Here is a 22,751-nt window from a genome sequence, read left to right as displayed (position 1 = left end):
TCAGGGTTGAATTGGTTCCTAGATTAACTGCTGGATCTGAAGACATCTGAGCTATCTATTAGTTTGGTCAAGTTATACTTAGCCAGGGTTTCAGCTTTTCATTTCCCAGTCAAGGGATTCTTTGATTTTGCTCACTTGGTATTGTCCAAGTGATGGTTAGTTTGCAGCAAGGGATATTTAGGTTAGATTTTAAGAATAGTGTTAACTGAAAATATAGGTAAGCACTGGAATAGATTACCAAGGGAGGTTGTGGAATCTCCATCCCTGGAGGTTTTTAAGATCAGGTTAGACAAATGCCTGCCTTGGATGGTCTAGGTATATCTAATCCTGCCTCAGCGTCAGAGGGTAGCTTAGATGACCTCAAGGTCTCTTCCAGCCCAGTGGTTCTATGATGATGCAAATAGGCATTTAGTTGCCTACATTTTATTAATTTCAGTGGGTTCAAAGCTGCATATTTAAACGTGAAGAAGACTTCTATGGTATTTTTAATTTTTTAATCATTTAGCACCTCATCCTCCCCAGTTAATCCCATAACAGTACATTAATAGAGCATTAAGACTGAATGATTAAGCACCAAAAGTCAGTGCACATGCACACAACAATTATCCCAAGGCTCTGTTTCCCATATTTCAGGATTCAGCACTCTAACCTGAAGTAATTTTATGTATTTCCAAATTCTTTTCGACTTACCTTCTTCCTCTTTGCCCCCAACTTCCCTTTACACAGGCCTGCTTCTTTATTAGGAAGGTCACAGCAGTTAAATGGAAGGTGGGAAAACTACTGAATCCCTCCTCCTTTTTTCAGCTCCACCAAGATACCACATTGCTAGACCTCTTCATTCCTGCTCCCTCTTTGTTTGACAGAGCTTACCAAACCAAAAAAGAAAATTCCCCAAAAGCTAAGAAATAGACCTTGTTTACTCATCTTGCTATTGGAAGCCCACAAATACGGAAGTAACTTCTCAGTCAAAGAAGAGCAGAATTTACTCCTTTATTCCTTTATTTATTCCTTTGTCCAAATAAGATGACTCAGGAGGTTCAGACTGCGATGGTATAGATGAATTTGCTAAATGAACTTCTACTCAATGTCCCTATTAAAACTGTTAGCTGGCAAGATTATCTTTTAGTCTCGTTACAAAAAAATTTTAATATATTTCAGGAACAAATGAGTATAATTAGACTACGCTTTCACTCAGCAATCATGATCAAAGCCGAAGCAGGAGTTCTAGTCTGGTGTCTGTAATAATTAGATTTTTGTGCTACAGTAATTAAAGTGAAACCTTTCTTAAGCAACTACTCAAGGGACTGATAAATCAGTTGAATAACAGAAGTGATCTTCTGATTATCTTCCATATTCACTTCCAAATGCTGCTCCAGATGTTTTGGGTCTCTTTTTGCAAAGGGGGCAAGGGACCTCTTGATGTCCCTTCCAGCCCTACTGTTCTGTGATTCTGTAAAGTTGCCCTTATCAGACAGCTGAGGATTCCCTCACTATGGATGAATCTCTTGGTGGCATAAACTGATGTAGCTCTAGATTACATCAGTGACTACTCTAACTTATGCCGGGAGCTAAAGCAGCCCTTAGCACCCTAGGAGATTAGAGGAATGCAAAAGTAGCTTAGATCCTCTGTGTTCTTGTAAATATCAAAACACACTTGTGTAGTATTTCTTTGCTTACCCAGTACTTCAGAAAATGAGCTGGAACCCCAAATTTAGTTCTTTGGAGTGTAAATTTTCATGGGTGGATAGTGCTTTAAGAAGTAGTTTGCATAACCAATTACAGGTACACTTAAGCCCCAGTCACAACAGAAGGAAGATCCAAGGGGCTGAGACAGTGTCAACTTCTCACCCCTTTTTTGCCATCTCCCAGATATCCAGATAGAGGCTATGTCTACACTACAAGCATTACAGCAGCATAGTTGCAGCTATGCTGCTATGATGTAGACACGACATCAACAGAAGGGTTTTTCCATCATTATAGTAAATCCAATTAGTTGAGAGGCTAAGTTGACGAAGGAATTCTTCCATCAACCTGGCAGTGTCTATGTCCTACAAAGTTAAGTTGACATAAGCCACTTTGTATTGGGGGGGTGGGGGGGGGTTTCTCCCACAAGGCCCAAGACTGACTGTTCTGGTCACAATTGTGAACTTCACTGCCCAGGGCCGGAAGGCCTCCCTCCTCTAAAGTCCCAAACTTTTGAAATGCATTTTCCTGATTTCCCAGCTTGGCAAGCACACCTAGCAATTCTCCATTGTTGTGTGTAATTTACCAGCTGAGCATGCTGGCTATATGCTCTAGCTTGTAGTAGACAAAAATATTGGGTCCTTGGCCCTGTGGGGAGAAGAAACTGTGCAAGCACAGCTACAGACGAGCTGTAGAAATGTGGACCTCTGAGTAAATTTAATGGGGCATGCAGAAAAATGGGTACAACAGGGACCAGCTGCAGGAAAGCAAAGGAACTGCAGCAGGCATCTCAGAAGGCCAGGGAGGCCAACAGGTGATTGATTAGGTGCCAAGCCGCCGACCTGTTGCTTTTACAAAGAGTTGCATGCCATTCTTGATGGAAACCTCACCACCATGCCGCATACCACTGTTGATACCTCTGAGGAGTTTGAGCCACAGGCCCCTGACATGAACAGTGAGTAAGAGGAGTAGGATTGGGGGACATATGCTGTGAGCAAGGACCTGTCTGAGACCCTGCCGCAGATCAGTCATTCCTGGCAGTTGAGCCTGGGAGGGAATGATCCTCGGTAAGTGTTTAAATTTAATTTCCCATTACAGTGTTGCTCAACTGGGCACAGCAATTGACTTCATTAATTTACTCATACTAGAAGAGGTAGCAGTACAACAAAGAGAGGTAGTGTTACCTGCCTTTCATTGCCCTGCAGAGTTAGGCAAGGGGGGGCCATGTGGTTCATGTACATGTGATGTCCCTTGACAGGTAGGACACAGCAGGCAGCTATAACCATTGGAATATTTTTTTTTCTCACTGAGATCCAGTCTTGTGAGTAAACAATGCCAGCATCACTTCAGTCTACCAAAAGCACAATCAGCTGTCATTCTGCACCTGCTGAGCTGGTAGTTAAATCTTTCCTTGGTGCTGTCAGGATGGCCAGTGTATAGCTTCATGAGCCAGGGGAGTAAGGGGGCAGCTGGGTCCCCAAGGATCACAGTTGGCATTTCATCATTCCCAATGGTAATCACCCAGTTAGGAAAGAGAGTCCCTGCTTGTAGCTTTCTGAGAAGTCCTGTGTTTTTAAAGATGGGAGAGTCCTCCACCATCCCTGACTAGCCCATGCTGATGTCAGTGAAACATCTTCTGTGATCCATAAGTGCTTGTGTACACCATAGAAGAGATGTACTCTGTAGCAAGATGGTTTAGTGTCAAACATTTGCTTGCTGTTGCTCATCTGCAGTTTGGGAACATCATTGCTGCACATCCACTCTACCCTGTATATTGCAGAGAGTCACATTTCTGCGTCGCAGGAGGTGATTAATGGCCCTGCACACTTGCATGACAGTGGCCTCCACAATGGATTTTCCAACTCCAAATTGTTTTCTGATTTGCCAGTTGGAATCTGGTGTTGCAAGTTTCCACAATGCCATTGCTACTTACTCCTCCATTGCAGGGCAGTTCTTATTTTGGTGTCCCTGCACTGGACGACTGGGACAAGCTCGGCACACGGTTCCAGGAATGTGGCCTTGCTCATCTGAAAATTCTGCAGCTGCTGCTCGTCATCCCAAGCGTATATTACTATATGAGCACTCCAGCATTTGAAGCTGCTCTATGAACGCCACCAGCAGCCTTGCATTGGTTCTTACTATGTCCCACAGCAATCTGACCTCCAAGAAAACATGTTGCCTGCTTATTTGGTGGTTCGTGCAGCTCTAGAAATTCTGGAGGATCACGCATCCTGTGCTTAAAATGCTTAGGATAATAGTGCAGAGCTGTACAGTCTCTGTACTTCTGTCAAGAGATGTTGGTCAACAAGGAAGGCCAAGTGGGCTTATGGGATTTTGAAAGAAGGCATGAAAATTATGGGGTAGATGACATTATTGGATGGAGACAGTTGCACACTGGTAAGTGGACCCCTTGCTCCCAGTCACCCCTGTGTGCATTGCCAAAACTTCTCAAAAGACAGTGCGCTGGATGATGGCGGATTGCACACTGGGATGCCTACCCATGGAAAACTTCACTGCATTGATACAAGCACTCCTGGTGGGTACGTGCACTGCTGACACAACGAGCCAAATATGCATGCGCACAAACAATATGCTAATGTTGACAACTTTATGCCAAAGTAACTTGCGTCGACCAAAGTTTGTAGTGTAGACATGGTCCATACAGGGCTTAGGTCGGTTTAACTACGTGTCTCGGGTGTGAATTTTTCACACCCCTGAGTGATGTAGCTAGGCCCACCTAGGGTCTTAGGTGTAGACCAGGCCTGAGTCTTCAGAGTATGGAACCAGGCCTCCCAGGAGGCAAGAGACTTCCAGGAGCAGTCCAAGCAGCACTGATGGTAGGGGGAAGGAGCCGGACTGGGCTATACCCACTCATCTTCTGCCTCCCACCCCATCCCGGGAGCTCAGATTTAGGTACCAACACCACAATGGCCTATTGGCTGGAATTCCCACTCCTTCCTGGGAGGCAAGCAGCAGGAGCAGGGTGTGGGCTGGGCAGGTCACTTGCCCCACTGTGGAGCTGGGCTCTAGTAACACAACCTCACCAGCACCTAGGACAGTGATGTAGGGCAGGTGTTCCCACAAATTCCCAGGGTCTGATTTCTCAGGAGGCAAGAGAAACTCCCTCTGGTTGCTGCTTGTGTTCTGGTTGCTGCTGGTCACTTCTGCAGAGAGAGAAGCATAATGAAAGCCTTTAAAATGAGACTGGTGGCTGCTGTTTCGGTTAAGCTTTGAAATAGAGGAGAACTTTAACTTTATAAAAAGTTAATCGTTGTTCAGCTGTATAATAATAGTTGGGACAACTGTGTGACAAAAGTGTGTGTATATGTAGAAATTAAGAACTAACAAGGAGCATGCCTGGCATTATCCTGATTACTAGTGCTTGTATGTTCTGTCTCTTTGGGTTTTTAAAAATTAGCTCTTCAGGGCAGGGTCCATATCACCATAACAGTTTCAATTATTTTGGTAATTTTATTTAAAAATACCTGTCGGCAAGTATGTCTGCAACAGTACAGACAACAAAAAAGGATTCAGGAAATGTTTTTGACAAATAGATTCCTTTCTAGGCATATTAATACAGAACTTTGAGTAATTTAAACGACAGTACAGAACCGTATTTCCCACACCCCTCAGAAGCAGTGCAAAGGCTTGGGGGAGTCTGGTAATGGAGGAGTTGAGGAAGAGGGAAGTAATTGTTGGGAAGGAAACTGGGAGTGAATCTGTAGGTTTGTTGGGTGTGGGTGGGAGAAGGATGGAATAGGTTTTGTTTTGTTTTGTTTGTTGTTTTTTTTTGGAGGGGAAATTATTGCGGATTTGTGGAGCCACTCCCGTGCAGGCCCTGGCTGACCTCTAGCCTCTCCCATTCAGCCAGATATAAGCTATCCCTGTCCCCATGTTCCCTCTACCTCCACTCCCATTCAGTCCCTGGCTCAGTGCTGTCACCCCATTACCTCCTGTGCCCCTCTGTCCATCCTTCCCACACACACACACCCCCCATCCCATGCCTCCTCATCTGACGTTATGGGCAGGATGCTGTGAGGAAGGTAGTCTCTGCCCACTCCCTCTCCTTGGCTGGCTGCTCTTGCCATGAGCTGGCTGCCCTCTCTTCTGGTGCCACATCCACCCCTGGTGGTCAAAAGCTATTTAGAAAAGCTGGACGAGCACGAGTCTATGGGGCCGGATGCGCTGCATCCAAGAGTGCTAAAGGAGTTGGAGGATGTGATTGCAGAGCCACTGGCCATTATCTTTGAAAACTCATGGCGATAGGGGGAAGTCCTGGACGACAGGAAAAAGGCTAATGTAGTGCCAATCTTTAAAAAAGGGAAGAAGGAGGATCCTGGGAACTACAGGCCAGTCAGCCTCACCTCAGTCCCAGGAAAAATCATGCAGCAGGTCCTCAAGGAATCAATCCTGAAGCACTTACATGAGAGGAAAGTGATCAGGAACAGTCAGCATTGATTCACCAAGGGAAGGTCATGCCTGACTAATCTAATCGCCTTCTATGATGAGATTACTGGTTCTGTGGATGAAGGGAAAGCAGTGGATGTATTGTTTCTTGACTTTAGCAAAGCTTTTGACACGGTCTCCCACAGTATTCTTGTCAGCAAGTTAAAGAAGTATGGGCTGGATGAATGCACTATAAGGTGGGTAGAAAGTTGGCTAGATTGTCGGGCTCAACGGGTAGTGATCAATGTCTCCATGTCTAGTTGGCAGCCGGTGTCAAGTGGAGTGCCCCAGGGGTCGGTCCTGGGGCCGGTTTTGTTCAATATCTTCATAAATGATCTGGAGGATGGTGTGGATTGCACTCTCAGCAAATTTGCGGATGATACTAAACTGGGAGGAGTGGTAGATCACGCTGGAGGGCAGGGATAGGATACAGAGGGACCTAGACAAATTGGAGGATTGGGCCAAAAGAAATCTGATGAGGTTCAATAAGGATAAGCGCAGGGTCCTGCACTTAAGACGGAAGAACCCAATGCACAGCTACAGACTAGGGACCGAATGGCTAGGCAGCAGTTCTGCGGAAAAGGACCTAGGGGTGACAGTGGACGAGAAGCTGGATATGAGTCAGCAGTGTGCCCTTGTTGCCAAGAAGGCTAATGGCATTTTGGGCTGTATAAGTAGGGGCATTGCCAGCAAATCGAGGGACATGATCATTCCCCTCTATTCGACATTGGTGAGGCCTCATCTGGAGTACTGTGTCTAGTTTTGGGCCCCACACTACAAGAAGGATGTGGAAAAATTGGAAAATGTCCAGCGGAGGGTAACAAAAATGATTAGGGGACTGGAACACATGAGTTATGAGGAGAGGCTGAGGGAACTGGGATTGTTTAGCCTGCGGAAGAGAAGAATGAGGGGGGATTTGATAGCTGCTTTCAACTACCTGAAAGGGTTCCAAAGAGGATGGATCTAGACTGTTCTCAGTGGTAGCAGATGACAGAACAAGGAGTAATGGTCTCAAGTTGCAGTGGGGGAGGTTTAGGTTGGATATTAGGAAAAACTTTTTCAGTAGGAGGGTGGTGAAACACTGGAATGTGTTACCTAGGAAGGTGGTGGAATCTCCTTCCTTAGAAGTTCTTAAGGTCAAGCTTGACAAAGCCCTGGCTGGGATGATTTAATTGGGGATTGGTCCTGCTTTGAGCAGGGGGTTGGACTAGATGACCCCCTGAGGTCCCTTCCAACCCTGATATTCTATGATGTAATTGCAGCTTCCCCTTGCCTCCCCCATCAGAATCAATTATTCTGCCTGGTATGGGGGGACACGTTAATTCTGTGCTAGGCAATGTTGCAGAATTGCCCCAGGAGTAAAATTTATTCAGGGCTTTGTGCTGTTGTTACCCGATTCTGGCTGAGGTTGTTTGGAGCTACTGCAATACAAATAACTATCAAATTAATAATAAATAGTAAATTTAATTGGGACTACATTTACATTATTTAGACTGATAACCTATAACTTAGAAATCCAGCAGTTGGATTTTAACCAAATTCTATGTAGTCAGGTGTTAATGGAGGGGAGATTCTTGGTCATTGAAGACAAGTCTGCTTACACAAAGGCTGATTTGATCCAGTCGTAACACACTTTCTTCTGCATTTTGAGTAGAGTAATGCTAATAATCTGTAGTAATGGTATTTTGTGTTTTCAAAGCACTGTACAAATATTACTACTTCACAATTCTTTGTGAAGTAAGTATAAATCCCCCTTTTTGCAGATGTGGAAACAGCTACAAAAAGGTTTTAGCTTGTGCAGTCACATCAGTGCCCTAACCAGAATTAAAATAAGTTTCTCATACCTTTGTTCAGTACATCAGACCATAATGTCCATTTTACTATAACTGCTGTATAAGTATTTTTTGTTGCTCCTTGTTTTCTCACCTTTTTTCATTCTTTGTTGAAGCTGTAAGTAATGATAATTACTGAATAATTATGATCTATTAATTTTTCTATTAGTGAATAGTAAATTCGAACTACTTTGAGCAGATGTCTTGAAACTTCAACAGATGTATGCTTAATGTAGATATACAAAGTACCTTTTATAGGAACGTATAAAAATATAAAATTTTACTACTAAATACACCTGCCAAATGACTTTTCAAAGTCTGTTCTTTCTCAGAAAGCTGAAGATGTAGTAGTGTGTTTTTTATTTCTGGAAACTGGACTTCAAATCTTTAACAAGGTCCTAATAGTTTTCCAGAGTTATCAAGGTTTTTGCAGTGATCCGATCTGCACAATGTGCTCTGTGCACAGCTAGCCTTCAAGACCATTGAGAAACTAATTCTGCACTAGCTTTAATCTCTCTATTTGCTTAGTTTGAGCCAAATGGAACAAGTTAAATGAATTGTCAAGAAATTGCACTGGTTTCCTGTTTGCTTGTGAAAACAAACCAGTGTGCTTGACTTGAATCTAAAAAGCCCTGTGTGTGTTTGGCCATGGCTATCTGAGAGGGCATCCCAGCATTGGAGGTCAGTTGAGGTACTGGAGCTAATGATACCTTTTGATTTAACATTTGTGGACTGGTGGTAGGGCATTATCATGAAGGACCCTCCAGCTCTAAAATTCTATCTTACCACTAGTTTGACAAAATCTGTTGGCCTTAAGACCAGTCTCTTCTCCCAGGTGAGGCATGTAATATTATATTGGATGAGTTTTCCAGTGGTGACAGTAAGCACTTTCCAAAATGCCATCCCAGGTCAAATGACTTACAAGCACAAGTCCCACTGGATTTCAGTGGGACTTTGGATGCTTTGAAAACGTTAACACAGTCAAGTTTCCATGTTAGTTTGCCATATTAGTTAAGGCCCAGTGATAGTGATGGGTACATGTATCAGTGAATAAATGAGATGAGGCTCTTTCCCCCTCTCCCTCCCTTCCTTCCCCTGCCCATTTCTTCACTTTACAAAATCAGTCCAGACTGATGATTGTGATGAATTGTGTACTTGCAAGGTTGTTACAAGTCAAAATTTGAGATGCATTGGCAGACATGAGTGGAGAAATTTGTACGGAATTTACTCGTGATTCCAGGCTCAAGCTAATGATCTGAGCGCTGAAATTTACGTGTACATTTTGGGGGTTTTTGGAAGATTTTGTTGAATGGAGTGTAGTCTAATTATGGCTTTCGCTTCCTGAGTTACGCGTCTAGGCATTACAAGCTATTAGTGTGGTTTCTTCTTTCAATCGTTCACAAGTCTTTTTAAGAAGACTTTGAGCCTCAGTCATAAGACTTGTATTTGTATTTAATTTTTGTAAATGTAATTTTGCATTCTTTTCTTGTATGATTAACTTTTATAAGGTATCTTGTAACTTTTTGGCAGTTTGTTGGTTGAAGGGGAAATACATAACAGTCAATCCCAGTTTCTGATAGAACAGTGCACAAACTCATTTAGTCTCTTATCCCAATCTAAGGAAGGAGTGTCGGTGTGTGGTCTGTCTGTGGGTGTGAGTACAGGCTAAAGCCCACTCTGTAGAGTAGACTGTCATACTTGAAAACCATGGATTATCTCTAAAACTACTTTTGAACACATTGTTTATTGTGGACAGGGCCAAACTCTTTAACATTTTTTCACAATCTGTGCTTGAGACCTGAGGCATGACTTTTTGTGTGTAGAGGTCTTACTGTTTACTAGTGTGGTTGGAACGTAGTACCATCAGACATCTACCCTTCTGTGTTTAAATATATTCTTTACATGTCTAGAAAATTCAAAAAACTAAAACTTTAGATTTAGAATGGGATTGTCAAAAGCACACTGACCTAACTTCTCATAAAATTAATCAACAGGAGCCATTGACTTCAGTGGATACAGAATTAGGCCAGTGCTTTTCATGTTTCAAAAAAAGCTCATCCTTAATGAATATCTGATAAGAGTAATGTTAACCAGTTAGCATAAATATTTTTTTATTGTTTTAAAAATGTAGCGGTGTCAGAATTTTCAAAGTAGAGCTATCGGAAATCATCAGGGCAGAGAACATATTTGAAAATGAGGACTGGAATTAAAGTTGAATGAGGAAACTAGTGGACAGGATATGCAGTTCAAGAATTCCTGTACAGAAGAACTCAGTGTATGAACCATCATTTTGGGGGAAACCAACTTTAGAGAGAGAGAGAGATTTCCAGAGTTGAAGCTTTGTACCATTTTGGTGGAGGGACCAGATTCAAAGGACAGGCTTTGAATGATCATTTTCACTAAACTGATTAGTGGATTAAATCTTCATGATGGTATAGGAGCAAGTTTAATTGTTTTTTCAATGGATATTCATTAAACTAATATATCTATGTCAGAATACAAATACAAATGTTTCCAACCCAAATAATTTTAATCAGGGTGGATAAAAATCAATGATTTTAAAAATAAATCAGATATTTTTATTTATTTAAATCAGGTTTTTTCCCTCAAAGCATTTTATCAAAAAAATCCATCTAAAGATAAATTATAGCTCAAATGTATCTCATCATGGAATAGGGATTATAAATTCCAATTCTATAGTATGAGACAATATATTCATGTAATGTTTAAGAAAAGTTTTGTAAATGAGTTCCAATAGTTCATGGATTAGGGACCCAATTCTATGGGGTTTCACAGGCTTCTGTATAGATTATTTAGGTTAATCTTTCTATCTACCCAATGGGACTCAGTGCACAATCTAGAAGATACCATCAGAGATGCTTAGTTTTGCAGTTTTCAAACTGGATTTGTCTCCCCAGAGGTAACATGCTTGTTAACAGCAAAAATGTTTTTAAATAAATATATAGAGGTGAGAAATAACAGACCTCAACTCTATTGTCCCTCTGCAAATTTGTGTACACGGTGAATCCCTTACCTCTCTCTAAAAGTGCAGTTTCAAAAAGCTAAATGAATAGAAGATTGTTGGGGCCGGAATAGATCTGGACAAGAAGAAGAAGTCTGGAGATAAATGCGACAAGTGAGGGACATGCTTGTTTTGTTAAAATATTATATGTTTGCTCTTTGAAGAAGAAAATCTAGAATACATAATGTTGTTGTTTTTTAGTTAAATAAAACAATTTAAATGTCTGTCTGGTGGTGGTCTCCTCCTAATACCACATGGCAAGAAAATCCTCCAAATATTAATGATTAACCTGATGAATTGGAGATAGTTCACCTCCCAATGACTTCATAAATATCTGCTTCAATTACCTTTGGTAAATGAAATAACCAACCATTCATTTTCTGATATATTTTTAAAACTAACTGAAAAGTTTTCAAAATAAATCATTGTTTAAAAATGTATAGTGTGTACCTTCTAAAAATGAAACCTACATCTATCTGAGTTGTGAAGAATATGTATTAAGGTTACAACAACCAACAAGAATGAACATTTATGTAGAAAACCATGATTAAATAGTCTTCCTGTCTAGTGATTTAAATCATGATTTAAATCAATTTGATTTTTAAAAAAAATACACATAGCTGATAGGTAAACCAAAATGCACAAGACAAAATGGATCCTTCTGAGAATGCAACAGTGACCAGTTTTATCCTGCAGACTCAAATAACCACAAGCAAGATGTTTGTATGCTTTTTGAAGCTTTTAAAGCTTCAACTCCAAGCTGGCACAACTGGAACTTAACTTTCTACAAAATTGGTGGGAAAACATAGGACACAGCTACATCTGTGTATCAATCAATCAACTCTAGGATAAAGATAGACATGCATATGGAGACCTTCATGCAAGAGGAAGTAAAACAGGAATGCAATCTCAGCCCAGTCCTTGTCAGTATGTACATCAGTAGCAAAACCCAGGATTTCCACTAAATACCTGATACCTGCTGCTGATCTGGTTATACTATTGCCTCTTAATATATTTATTCAAAAGAATTTCCACTTGCTAGAAATGTACTATAAAATAGGTTCTACAGAGCAGCCTGGGAACAATCAAAACTTTTTTCTTTTTTTTTTCTTTAACAAAAAAATTCTTAAATAATATGTTCCTGGGCATCATAATAAATGTACCATGAAGCCGTGTATAGCTATAAAAATCACATCTAGACTCTTGCATGCAATAAGGAACAATTAAATAACTACCACTTTCTGATAAAACCACTAATCTATTTTATAGTATAATTCCACCTATTCTGCTGCATGGGAATGTATTCTAGTGCCATCTTTAGCTACCATGATAACAGTTGAGACAAAATTCCAGTGGAAACCATTTCCCCTCCACTTCCACTAATTACTATTTATTAGACAAGTACTCAGCAACAATGATTAGAGCAGACCTAATCAACATACAGAAAAGAACTCTAAAGTTTTGGTGCCCTCTCTGCCAAAACAGCATAGGTCTCTCTGTTACAAAGCACTAGAGCAGTGGTCTCTACGGAAGAAGACTGGTGGCCCGCCTGCGGTAAGTTGTCCGGAGGGGAACACCAGCCATGGACGCGCTGCCGCCGAAGGAAAAAAACAGCAGAGTGCCGTTGGGCGCTCCTGCTGCCGCGCACCCCCTGAGATGCATCCCAGTTTAGAGACCACTGCACTAGAGGATCAAAAAATGAATCTAATTACAAGTATAACCCCTTACCATGTATCACTCCTGGGTCTCTCAACTGTAACCTCTTTACCAGTGAAGCAAGCAACTTTACCTAAAATTAAGAGGCCAAGAAACCCTGCATTGTTAAATAAAATACCAGTCTACAGCTCAGTTGGAGGAACAGATCAAAACTAACTAATTAAACTGGTGCAAATCTATAGAACAGAACTCTTTCACTCAGTTTTTCTGTACTTTATTATGAGGTCATCTAAGGGCAGATTCTACAGTACAGAAATGGTGACTATGGATATGAGTCAGCAGTGTGCCCTTGTTGCCAAGAAGGCCAATGGCATTTTGGGATGTATAAGTAGGGGCATAGCGAGCAGATCGAGGGATGTCATCGTCCCCCTCTATTCAACATTGGTGAGGCCTCATTTGGAGTACTGTGTCCAGTTTTGGGCCCCACACTACAAGAAGGATGTGGATAAATTGGGGAGAGTCCAGCGGAGGGCAACAAAAATGATTAGGGGTCTGGAACACATGAGTTATGAGGAGAGGCTGAGGGAACTGGGATTGTTTAGTCTGCAGAAGAGAAGAATGAGGGAGGATTTGATAGCTCTTTCAACTACCTGAGAGGTGGTTCCAGAGAGGATGGTTCTAGACTATTCTCAGTGGTAGAAGAGGACAGGACAAGGAGTAGTGGTCTCAAGTTGCAGTGGGGGAGGTTTAGTTTGGATATTAGGAAAAACTTTTTCACTAGGAGGGTGGTGAAACACTGGAATGCGTTACCTAGGGAGGTGGTAGAATCTCCTTCCTTAGAAGTTTTTAAGGTCAGGCTTGACAAAGCCCTGGCTGGGATGATTTAATTGGGGATTGGCCCTGCTTTGAGCAGGGGGTTGGACTAGATGACCTCCTGAGGTCCCTTCCAACCCTGATATTCTATGATTCTATGGGTGCTCTTCAGATTATGACTGTGTGTGCAGCATCTGTGCTACCATAATATAAATAACATTAAACTCGAGGTGGAAACTCGAAAGTAGAGCTCCAAGCAAACCAGAAAAGAAATATAATACAAAAGGGTGCTAAAAACCATGTAAGTTTAAACTAGTGAGGGTAATAACACCACATAGTTGCTCAGTAAGTAATGTATGCATCTTGATGGCTTAGTTTGTTTTCATTTCAATAAAAAGGATCTTGTTTACCTATCATGCAGGCTTTGCTGTTACTCCTAGCTGTCCCCAACTATGCTACAGCAATGTAAAAATTGACAGATTTCTTAAAAGTTGCGCTGCTACCCACACTGTATAGTACCAATGGGAAACAGACCATAGTCCTCAATACTTACTAGAAAAGGAGTACTTGTGGCACCTTAGAGACTAACCAATTTATTTGAGCATGAGCTTTCGTGAGCTACAGCTCACTTCATCGGATGCATGCCGTGGAAACTGCAGCAGACTTTATTTATACACAGAGAATATGAAAAAATACCTCCTCCCACCCCACTGTCCTGCTGGTAATAGCTTATCTAAAGTGATCATCAGGTGGGCCATTTCCAGCACAAATCCAGGTTTTCTCACCCAAAATAAAAAAAACTGCAATATATAGTTTGAGGATTTGTATCAGAAATAACGACTTTTTCACAAAATCATGCACAATTCTTTATTTTTTCAATGATCAGAGGTTGTAAGCCTCATATAGTGTCTGCTCCTGGAGGAATTTTGCAGTTTTGCACCACTGCACGTGTGCAGAATTCACATGCCATGCATATTTTTAATTTTGTTGCAGAAAATAACTTCTGCTGGAAAGTCGCTATAGTTCCCCTTTTGCCCACCAGAGAGCGCTGTGGCACTAGAACAGAGCAGCCACTTCTGGCCAGCTGGGGGGGAGAGAGCCTGTAGCGCCTTCTTCACAGTGCCTGTCGTGCCAGGTCAGGAGACTGGGGATATAGGGAAACAGACAGTATGGCGCTGCTGGGGGGTGAGACAGGGCTCATAACAGTTAGTGGGGGGTGACAGGCTGGGGTAGGGGCTGAATGGGAGTGGAGGCACAGGGGAAGGAGTGCAGGGCCACACAGGGACAGGGACGTGCCTTAGTGGAGACATGGGGACAGGGGCAGATGTGCCTGACTGAGTGGGAGAGACTAGGGGTCAGCCAGGGTCTGAATGGGGGAACCCCGCCCCCTCCAAAAAAACCTGTTCCATACTTGTCCCATCCTACCCAACAACCCTCCAAATTCACACCCAGGTTCTTTCCCAGCAATTACTTCCCTCTCCCTCAGCTCCTCTGTTACCTCTGACTCCCCCAAATCTTTGCACTGCTTCTGAGGGGTGTGGGAAATACAGTTCTGTATTGTAACTTAAATGAATTATTAATCAGAGTTCTGTATTAATATGCCTAGTAAGTAATCTATTTGCCAAAAACCATTTCCTGAATCTTTTTTTATTAGCTGTATTGTTAAGACATGCTTGCTGACAGGTATTTTAAAATAAATTACCAAACTAACTGAAAGTGGAGTGATTATATGGTGTTGTCTTGACAAAATATGCAAAATTTTAAAATATTGTGTCCATAATGTTTAGGTTTTTTGGCACTTAGTTTTTTGGCACAGAATTCCCCCAGGAATAATATATCTAATAAAAAATGGACAGTGACAAAAAATTAGAGAAGCTAAAACCCAGGGTGGTAGTGTGAAGCCCTGACTGTTTGCTTGCCACAGTATCTACCTCTAACAAGTCTTAGATTAGTGGTCCCCAAACTGCGCAGTGCACCCCCTGTAGAGGGGCATGGAGGAAAGTTTGGGGGGGGGGGCGCAGCAGGGCACGGGCCGGCCCTTATGGGAGGGAGCGCCATCCAGCTCTGCCCCCAACCTCTGCTCCCAGACTCTGCTCCCACTCCCAGTCACGGCTCTTGGCCCTGGCCCCAGCCACAGCTCCACTCCTGACCGTAGCTCCCAACCACAGTTTCCAGGGGGAGAGGGGGCGGCATGTGGGGTAAGTGGGGCATGACTTAAAGTTTGGGGACTACTGCCTTAGAGTATCCCGCTGTACTTGGTATTGTTGAGACATCACCTGGAGTATTGTGTCCAGTTTTGGATACCACACTTTAAGAAAGATGTGGACAAAATAAAGAGCCCAGAAGAGAGCAACAAAAATGATAAAATGTTTTAAAAGCCTGACTGACCTATGAAGAGAGGTTTTAAAAAAAATAAAAATAAAAAAACTGGACATGTTTAGTCTTTTAGAGAGAAGAAGACTGATAACAGTCTTCAAATATTGTGTTAAGGTCTATTTATAAAGAGGATGGGGATCATTTGTTCTTCATGTCCATTGGAGGTAGGACAAGAAGTAGTTGGCTTAATCTGCAGCAAGGGAGACTTAGATTAGATATTAGGAAGAACTTTCTAACTATAAGGGTAGTTAAACACTGGAATAGACTTCCTTCCAATGAAGGTTGTAAAATGCCTGTTATAATAGGTTTCTAAGAACAAATTAGACAAACAGCTGTCAGGGATATATATTTGGGAGTGTGTGTATATATATTTGATCCTGCTTCATCATGAGGGCATGGCCTAGATGACCCCTCAAGGACTCTTCAAGCCTACATTCTATGATTCTATCCTTTTATACTTCAAGTATTTGTATTTAGCTTGACATGCAAATAACATGTCATTGAATAGTCCATAATATTTCCTTAGATACAAAATAGTGTTGCTTATACCCATAAGGGATTTTGGTTGGTGGATTTTTTGCTATTTCTAAATAGCTGCCTCTGTACAGAAGAGAACTCTACAGCTTTCCAGTAGTCAGGGGGGTGTGTGTGTGTGTTGTGTGAGCTCCACCTACTGGAAGTCATCTTGGTGTATCCTTGTTACGTTACTTGGAACATCTCCACTAAAATGTAGTGTTAATTTATCATGTCTTGTCTTTTCTTTGTGATGTAAATACAGAAATCAACAGAAACTAATGTTTTATGTTTTTAAAAATGGGCTAGGAAAGTAAGGTGAACTCATCACACCAGATGTCTCAATAGAATGTCAATTTTCAAATCCCTTTTCTTTTTTTCTTTTTTTTTATTTGTAGGAACATCATCTTCAGCGAGCTATCTCGGCACAACAGGTATATGGAGAGAAGAGGGATAATATGGTTATACCGGTCCCAGAGGCAGAAAGTAATATCGCTTACTATGAATCTATATATCCTGGGGAATTTAGGATGCCAAAGCAGCTCATTCATATACAGCGTAAGTATAAATATTTTTAAACTGTATGTGAAAGCCTATATCCAAAATGTTCTTTAAACTGATCATTTAAAGGAATTTCTTTAAAAACCTATTGAACTACTGTTGAAACTTCCTTTCGAAGATTAATGTTTGTGCAGCATCTTAAGATGTAAACCAGTGGTGGGTGATCTGCAGGCCACACACAGCCCATCAGGATAAGCAGGTAGCGGGCCACGAGACATTTTGCGGATGTTGACCCGACTGTCCGTGAGCACAGCCCCCCGCAGCTCCCAGTGGCTGCGGTTCGCCATTCTCTTCAATTAGATGGAGTATGTTCACCTCAAGATACATTCTAGAATTCTTCAGCTGCTTCTAGAGGACTTGGTGGCCCACTTGGGTGCTGTTGCTTGTTTTCATTTTTATCTGGCTAAGAGATTTCAGCTGTTCCTTTTGGATGTGGACCTCACCACAGTCATTACTTTACTTCGGGCGATATGCTTTAATTAGCAATATCTTGAACATACCTGTGCCCCATAAACTGAATAGACTCCCAGTTTATTTCTGGATAAAAGATTGGGATTGATTTACCATCCTCTTTCTTGAGAGTACTGACTACTTCCATGATCATTTTATTTCCTCATGCTCTCTCCTGATAGTATAGGTCAACTGACGTTCTTAAGCTGACTGCCCTGTGAACAAAAAGCAGTCTTCAAAATGTTTCCTGTATGTAAAGTTAAATTATCATAAAGAGTAGATTCAATGATTGGTTAAAGATCATGCCAGATGAACCTATTTTTTATTTATTTTTGTTTTTGTTTTTCATTTAAGATATTAAGGTTACTGATGAGGGGAACTTGGGTGATGTCAATGTAGTCATCAGTGAAGCTTTTTGTTGAAATACCACATATAGTTGGGGTGAAATTCTGGCTTCCTGGAAGTAAAAACAAAAAACTGACTTCAATAGGGCCAGGATGTCACTCCAGATTCTTAGATTGGACTATAGGAAGTATACTGGATAGTAAAATGATAAGCAGTTGAATGCTTAGATATTATATTTAGTTAATGTCAGTTAATGTCTGCTTGCATTGTGTCATTGCTTCTGTTAATTTTATTCTCTTTTTATTCTTGTTCACTGTACTTTTATATCTGTTTTTAATAAAAGTATCAAGTTGTTACAATCCCAGACACTTTTGTTGTTTTTGTTGCAACAAAATACTTCCATGGTACTTCCATGTTAACATTCACTGTATTGTTTAGCTTTTAGTTTGGATGCTGAACAGCCGGATTATGACTTGGATTCAGAAGATGAGGCCTTTGTGAATAAATTGAAGAAAAGAATGGACATCTCTCCTTTGCAGTTTGAGGAGATGATAGACAGGCTAGAAAAGGGCAGTGGTCAGCAGGTACAACGTTATTTCAGATAAAAAAATTTTAAAAAAAACAACCTTTCATGTGCTGCTATTTCTTGTAACACATTGGGTTTTACATTTAGCCAGTCAGCCTGCAGGAGGCCAAACTGCTTCTGAAGGAAGATGATGAATTAATTAGAGAAGTGTATGAGTACTGGATTAAAAAGAGGAAAAACTGTCGAGGTCCCTCTCTTATCCCAGCAGTAAAACAAGAGAAGCGAGATGGTTCCAGCACAAATGATCCTTATGTTGCTTTTAGAAGGCGAACAGAAAAGATGCAGACTCGAAAAGTGAGTAGATATAAAATCTGGCACATTCTTACTGTATTGAAGCATTACTAAGTCAACTTAACTTTGAATACTGAATCTTGAAAAGAAATGGGGGGGGGGAGGGAAACACTATTTGCTTGCTAATGGCACCACTCAATTGAAATAATATACAGTTTAACTACAGAAGTGTGTATCCCAAGAGTGTAACTGTCTTTTTTTTGTAGGTCACTACAAAATCGAGTAATAATAATAATGCAGGTGACTTGTAACTTGCAGTAGATATAAGTTTCTCTGTTTGTACTTTGACATGTCAAAATGCTTGATACAAACTTATTATAGAAATTAAAACAAACTTCAATGAAAACAAAATGAAAATTCTTTTGTTTATATCCACAGAATCGAAAGAATGATGAAGCATCTTATGAAAAGATGCTTAAGTTGCGTCGAGATCTGAGTCGTGCAGTAACTATCCTAGAGATGATAAAGAGAAGAGAAAAAAGCAAGAGGGAGTTATTGCATTTAACACTGGAAATTATGGAAAAGAGGTAGAGTACATCAAGACAAGATTGCATAATCATTTTTGAAAACTTTTGCAGAACTAATACTAATACTAAAATGAACAGAACAGAACTAATACTAAAATATCTTTTTGAGTTGTGTAAATCTTTTTTAAAACTACTTTTTAACTTTTGTGTTTAATGATTTTATAATAGTATAGCATGCTTTCACGTTTTACAAAGAGAAAATTAAGTATAAAAATATATATTTACAAATCAGGAAGGAATTAGTCTAGTCTTCATCCAATCACCCTTGTTTTGTCAGTTTTGCTTCAGGTTTCTTTCACTGTGCACAAATCTAGAAAGAGGAGACTTCACAAATTATAGGTAAATTTATTAAGAACATAAAAATGGCCATGTTGGGTCAGACCCTTGGTCGTCCATATGGCCCAGTATTCTGTCTTCTGACAGTGGCCAGAGTTAGATGCTTCAGAAGGAACGAACAGAACAGGGCAATTTTCTGTGATCCATTCCCCGTCATCCAGTCCCAGTTTCTGGTAGTTGGAGGTTTAGGGATACCCAGAACATGGAATTGCCTCCTTGACCCTCTAGGCTAATAGCAATTGATGGACCTATCCTTCATGAAATTATCTAATTTTTTTTGTACCAGTTATACTTTTGGCCTTCACAACAGCCAGTTGCAACAAGTTTAAAGGTTGACTCTGCATTGTGAAGAAATACTTCCTTATGTTTGCTTTAAACGTGTTGCCTGTTAATTTCACTGGGTGACACCTAGTTCTTCTGTTATGTGAAGGGGTAAATAACACTTCCTTATTCCCTTTCTCCATACCTACCATGCTTTTAGAGACTTCTATCATATCTCCCCTTAGTCATCTCTTTTCTAAGCTGAACAGTCCCAGTCTTTTTAATCTCTCTCATATGGAAGGTGTTTAATAGCCCTAATGATTTTTGTTGTCTTTCTCTGTACCTTTTCTAATTCTAATATCTCTTTTGAGAGAGGATGACTGGAACTGCATGCAGTGTTCAAGGTGTGGGCATACCACGGCCTTGTATAGGGATATTGATATTTTCTATATTATTTATTCCTTTCCAAATGGTTCCTAACATTGTTAGCTTTTTTTGACTGCCATTGCACATTGAGCAGATATTTTCAGGGAGTTATCCACAATGACTCGAACCTAGTACCTCTGTGTGGTAACAGCTAATTTAGATCCCATTATTTTGCATGTATAGTTAGAAACAATAATCCCAATCGGCATTATTTTGCATTTATCAGCATGAAATTTCATCTGTCATTTTGTCACCCAGTTTAGTCAAATCCCTTTATAGCTCTTTGCAGTCGGCTTTGGACACAACTATCTTGAGTAATTTTGTATTGTCGGCAAATTTTGCCACCTCCACTGTGTGTCCCCGTTTATTCAGATAATGTATGAATATGTTAATCATCAAGGACCCAGTCAGATCCATGGGAGACACTATTATTTACCTCTCCCCATTGTGAAAACTGACTATTTATTCCTCTCCCTTTGTTTCCTGTCTTTTAACCAGTTATTGACCTTTCCTCGTATCCTATAACTGCTTAATTTACTTCAACGCTTCTTGGGGAGGGACCTTGTCAAAGGTTTTCTGAAAGTCCAAGTACACTGTATCAGCTGGATCACCCTTGTCCACATGCCTGTTCATATCCTCAAAAAACTCTATTAGATTGCTGAGGCATGATTTCCCTTCACAAACCTGGGTTGACTCTTCCCTAGCATATCATGTTTATCTGCGTCTGATAATTCTGTTCTTTACTGTAGTTTCAACCAATGTGCTTTGTACTGAATTTAGGCTTACCAGCCTAAAATTGCAAGGATTGCCTCTGAAGCCTTTTTGAAATATTGGTATTACATTGGCTACCCCTCAGTCTTCTGGTACAGAGGCTGACTTAAGCAATAGGTTACGTACCACAGTTAGTAATTCTGCGATTTCACATTTGATTTCCTTCAGAACACTTGGGTGAATTCCATCTGGTCCTGGTGACTTATTACTGTTTAATATATCCATTGGTTCCAAAACCTGCTCCTTTGGGACAGTTCAGACCTGCTCAAAACCAGTCCAAAACCTGCTCAATCTGGGACAGTTCCTCAGATTTTTCACCTAAAAAGAATGGCTATGGTGTGGGGATCTCACCCACATTCTCTGCAGTGAAAACTGATATGAAGAATTCATTTAGCTTCTCCCCAGCGGCCTTGTTTCCTTCAGTGTTCCTTCAACTCGTCCATCGTCCAGTGGCCCCACTGATTGTTTGACAGGCTTCTGGCTTCTGATGTACTTACAAAGAACTAACAACAATTATTTTTATCTTTAGCTAGTTTCTCTTCAAATTCTTTGCCTAGCTTATACTTTTACACCTGACTTGCTAGAGTTTATGCTCCTTTCTCCTCACTAGAATTTAATTTCCAGTTTTTAAAGGATGCCTTTTTGCCTCTATGTACCTTTTTACTGTGTAATTTAGCCATGGTGGCATTTTTTGGTTCTCGTACTGTTTTCTTTTTCTCTTTTATTTGGGGCATACATTTAGTTTAAATCTCTGTTATGATGATTTAAATAGTCTCCATGTAGTTTGCAGGCCTTTTTTTCCTTGTGACGGGTATCTTTTAATTTCCATTTAAGTAGCTTTCTGATTATTGTGTAGCTCCCCATTTTGGAAACCTGGAATTCTTTTGATGTATCTTAAATTTCTTAAGTGAAATTAAGCTTTGCCATAAGTGATGTCTATGCCAGTGACATAGATCAAAAACTTTTGGTGTGGCAGTGAATCACAAATTATTTATAGGTTTTACCCCTTTCCTTTTTCACCATCCTCTTTGTCTCGACCACTTTAACATCTGATCCAAAATCCACCTGGGCAGAAGAACTGGCAGCCTTCTCCAGTGATATAATGCACTGTTCTATAGGAGTTGTTTGTATGTAATTAAGCACTCCTATCAGCACATTATCCAACAGACATATCCCACCCCTCCCACCTCATGATAGCCTGATATCATCTTTGCAATATGTAGAGGTTTTTTAGTTGATTTCTGACATGGAGTATTGATCTTTAATTTATGTGTGTATGTTTACTCTGAGCCAATTATATGGACACTTTCAGAAATTGAAATATATCTGTATATCTATAAGTTTTTTACTCTTTTAAGATACTGAATACTATAGCCCAGCAGTTCTCAAACTGGGTTGCGACCCCATTTTAATACGGTCAGCAGGGCTTTGGCTTTGGACCTCCTGCCCGGGGTGGTGGGACTCAGGTGGGCTCAGGCTTCAGTCCTCCCTCCTGGGGTCATGTAGTAATTTTTGTTGTCAAAAGGGAGTCGTGGTGCAATGACCTTTAGAACCAACCATTGCTAACATGGTGAAAGCTTGTAATATGAGATTATGGCTCAGGCACCTTTGCCTTGTTGTTTAAAGTACTTCTTACTACTTTTTTTGTTTTAGTTTAGGTCGTTAGTACTTGTGACACATCCACCTACTAAAATAATAATTCTCTATTTTTTCCCTTCCTACCCCACCCCTTTTTTCTTCATTTTCTACAACTTTTCTGAAGCTTTTAGAGAGCTATCATTTGGTTCCTTGCCTACTTTTCCTCTGGGCATTGCAGAGTCCATTGTATTAATCTCTCTCCTGAAGTAATAGTGTCT

General features: G+C 40.7%; 1 protein-coding gene across 5 annotated transcripts in view; it reads left to right on the top strand.

Moving 5' to 3' along the window:
- EPC1 (enhancer of polycomb homolog 1) overlaps positions 1-22,751 on the top strand; it is a 101,700-nt gene that overhangs the window by 52,829 nt on the left and 26,120 nt on the right. For all 5 annotated transcript variants that reach the window (XR_014710567.1, XM_084621540.1, XM_084621538.1 and 2 more), the window contains exons 2-5: positions 16,740-16,899; positions 18,136-18,281; positions 18,371-18,577; positions 18,953-19,101. Coding sequence is in view for 4 of the 5 variants with exons in the window: in XM_084621538.1 (XP_084477664.1) it covers positions 16,740-16,899; positions 18,136-18,281; positions 18,371-18,577; positions 18,953-19,101 (662 nt within the window). In the remaining variant the exon portion in view is untranslated. The remainder of the gene's footprint in view (positions 1-16,739; positions 16,900-18,135; positions 18,282-18,370; positions 18,578-18,952; positions 19,102-22,751) is intronic.

Source organism: Lepidochelys olivacea (genome assembly GCF_965140295.1).
Source record: "Lepidochelys olivacea isolate rLepOli2 genome assembly, chromosome: 2".
Taxonomy (NCBI): Eukaryota; Metazoa; Chordata; order Testudines; family Cheloniidae; genus Lepidochelys; species Lepidochelys olivacea.
Note: the sequence above shows the minus strand (reverse complement) of the source record. Positions and strands in the feature narration are given on the sequence as shown.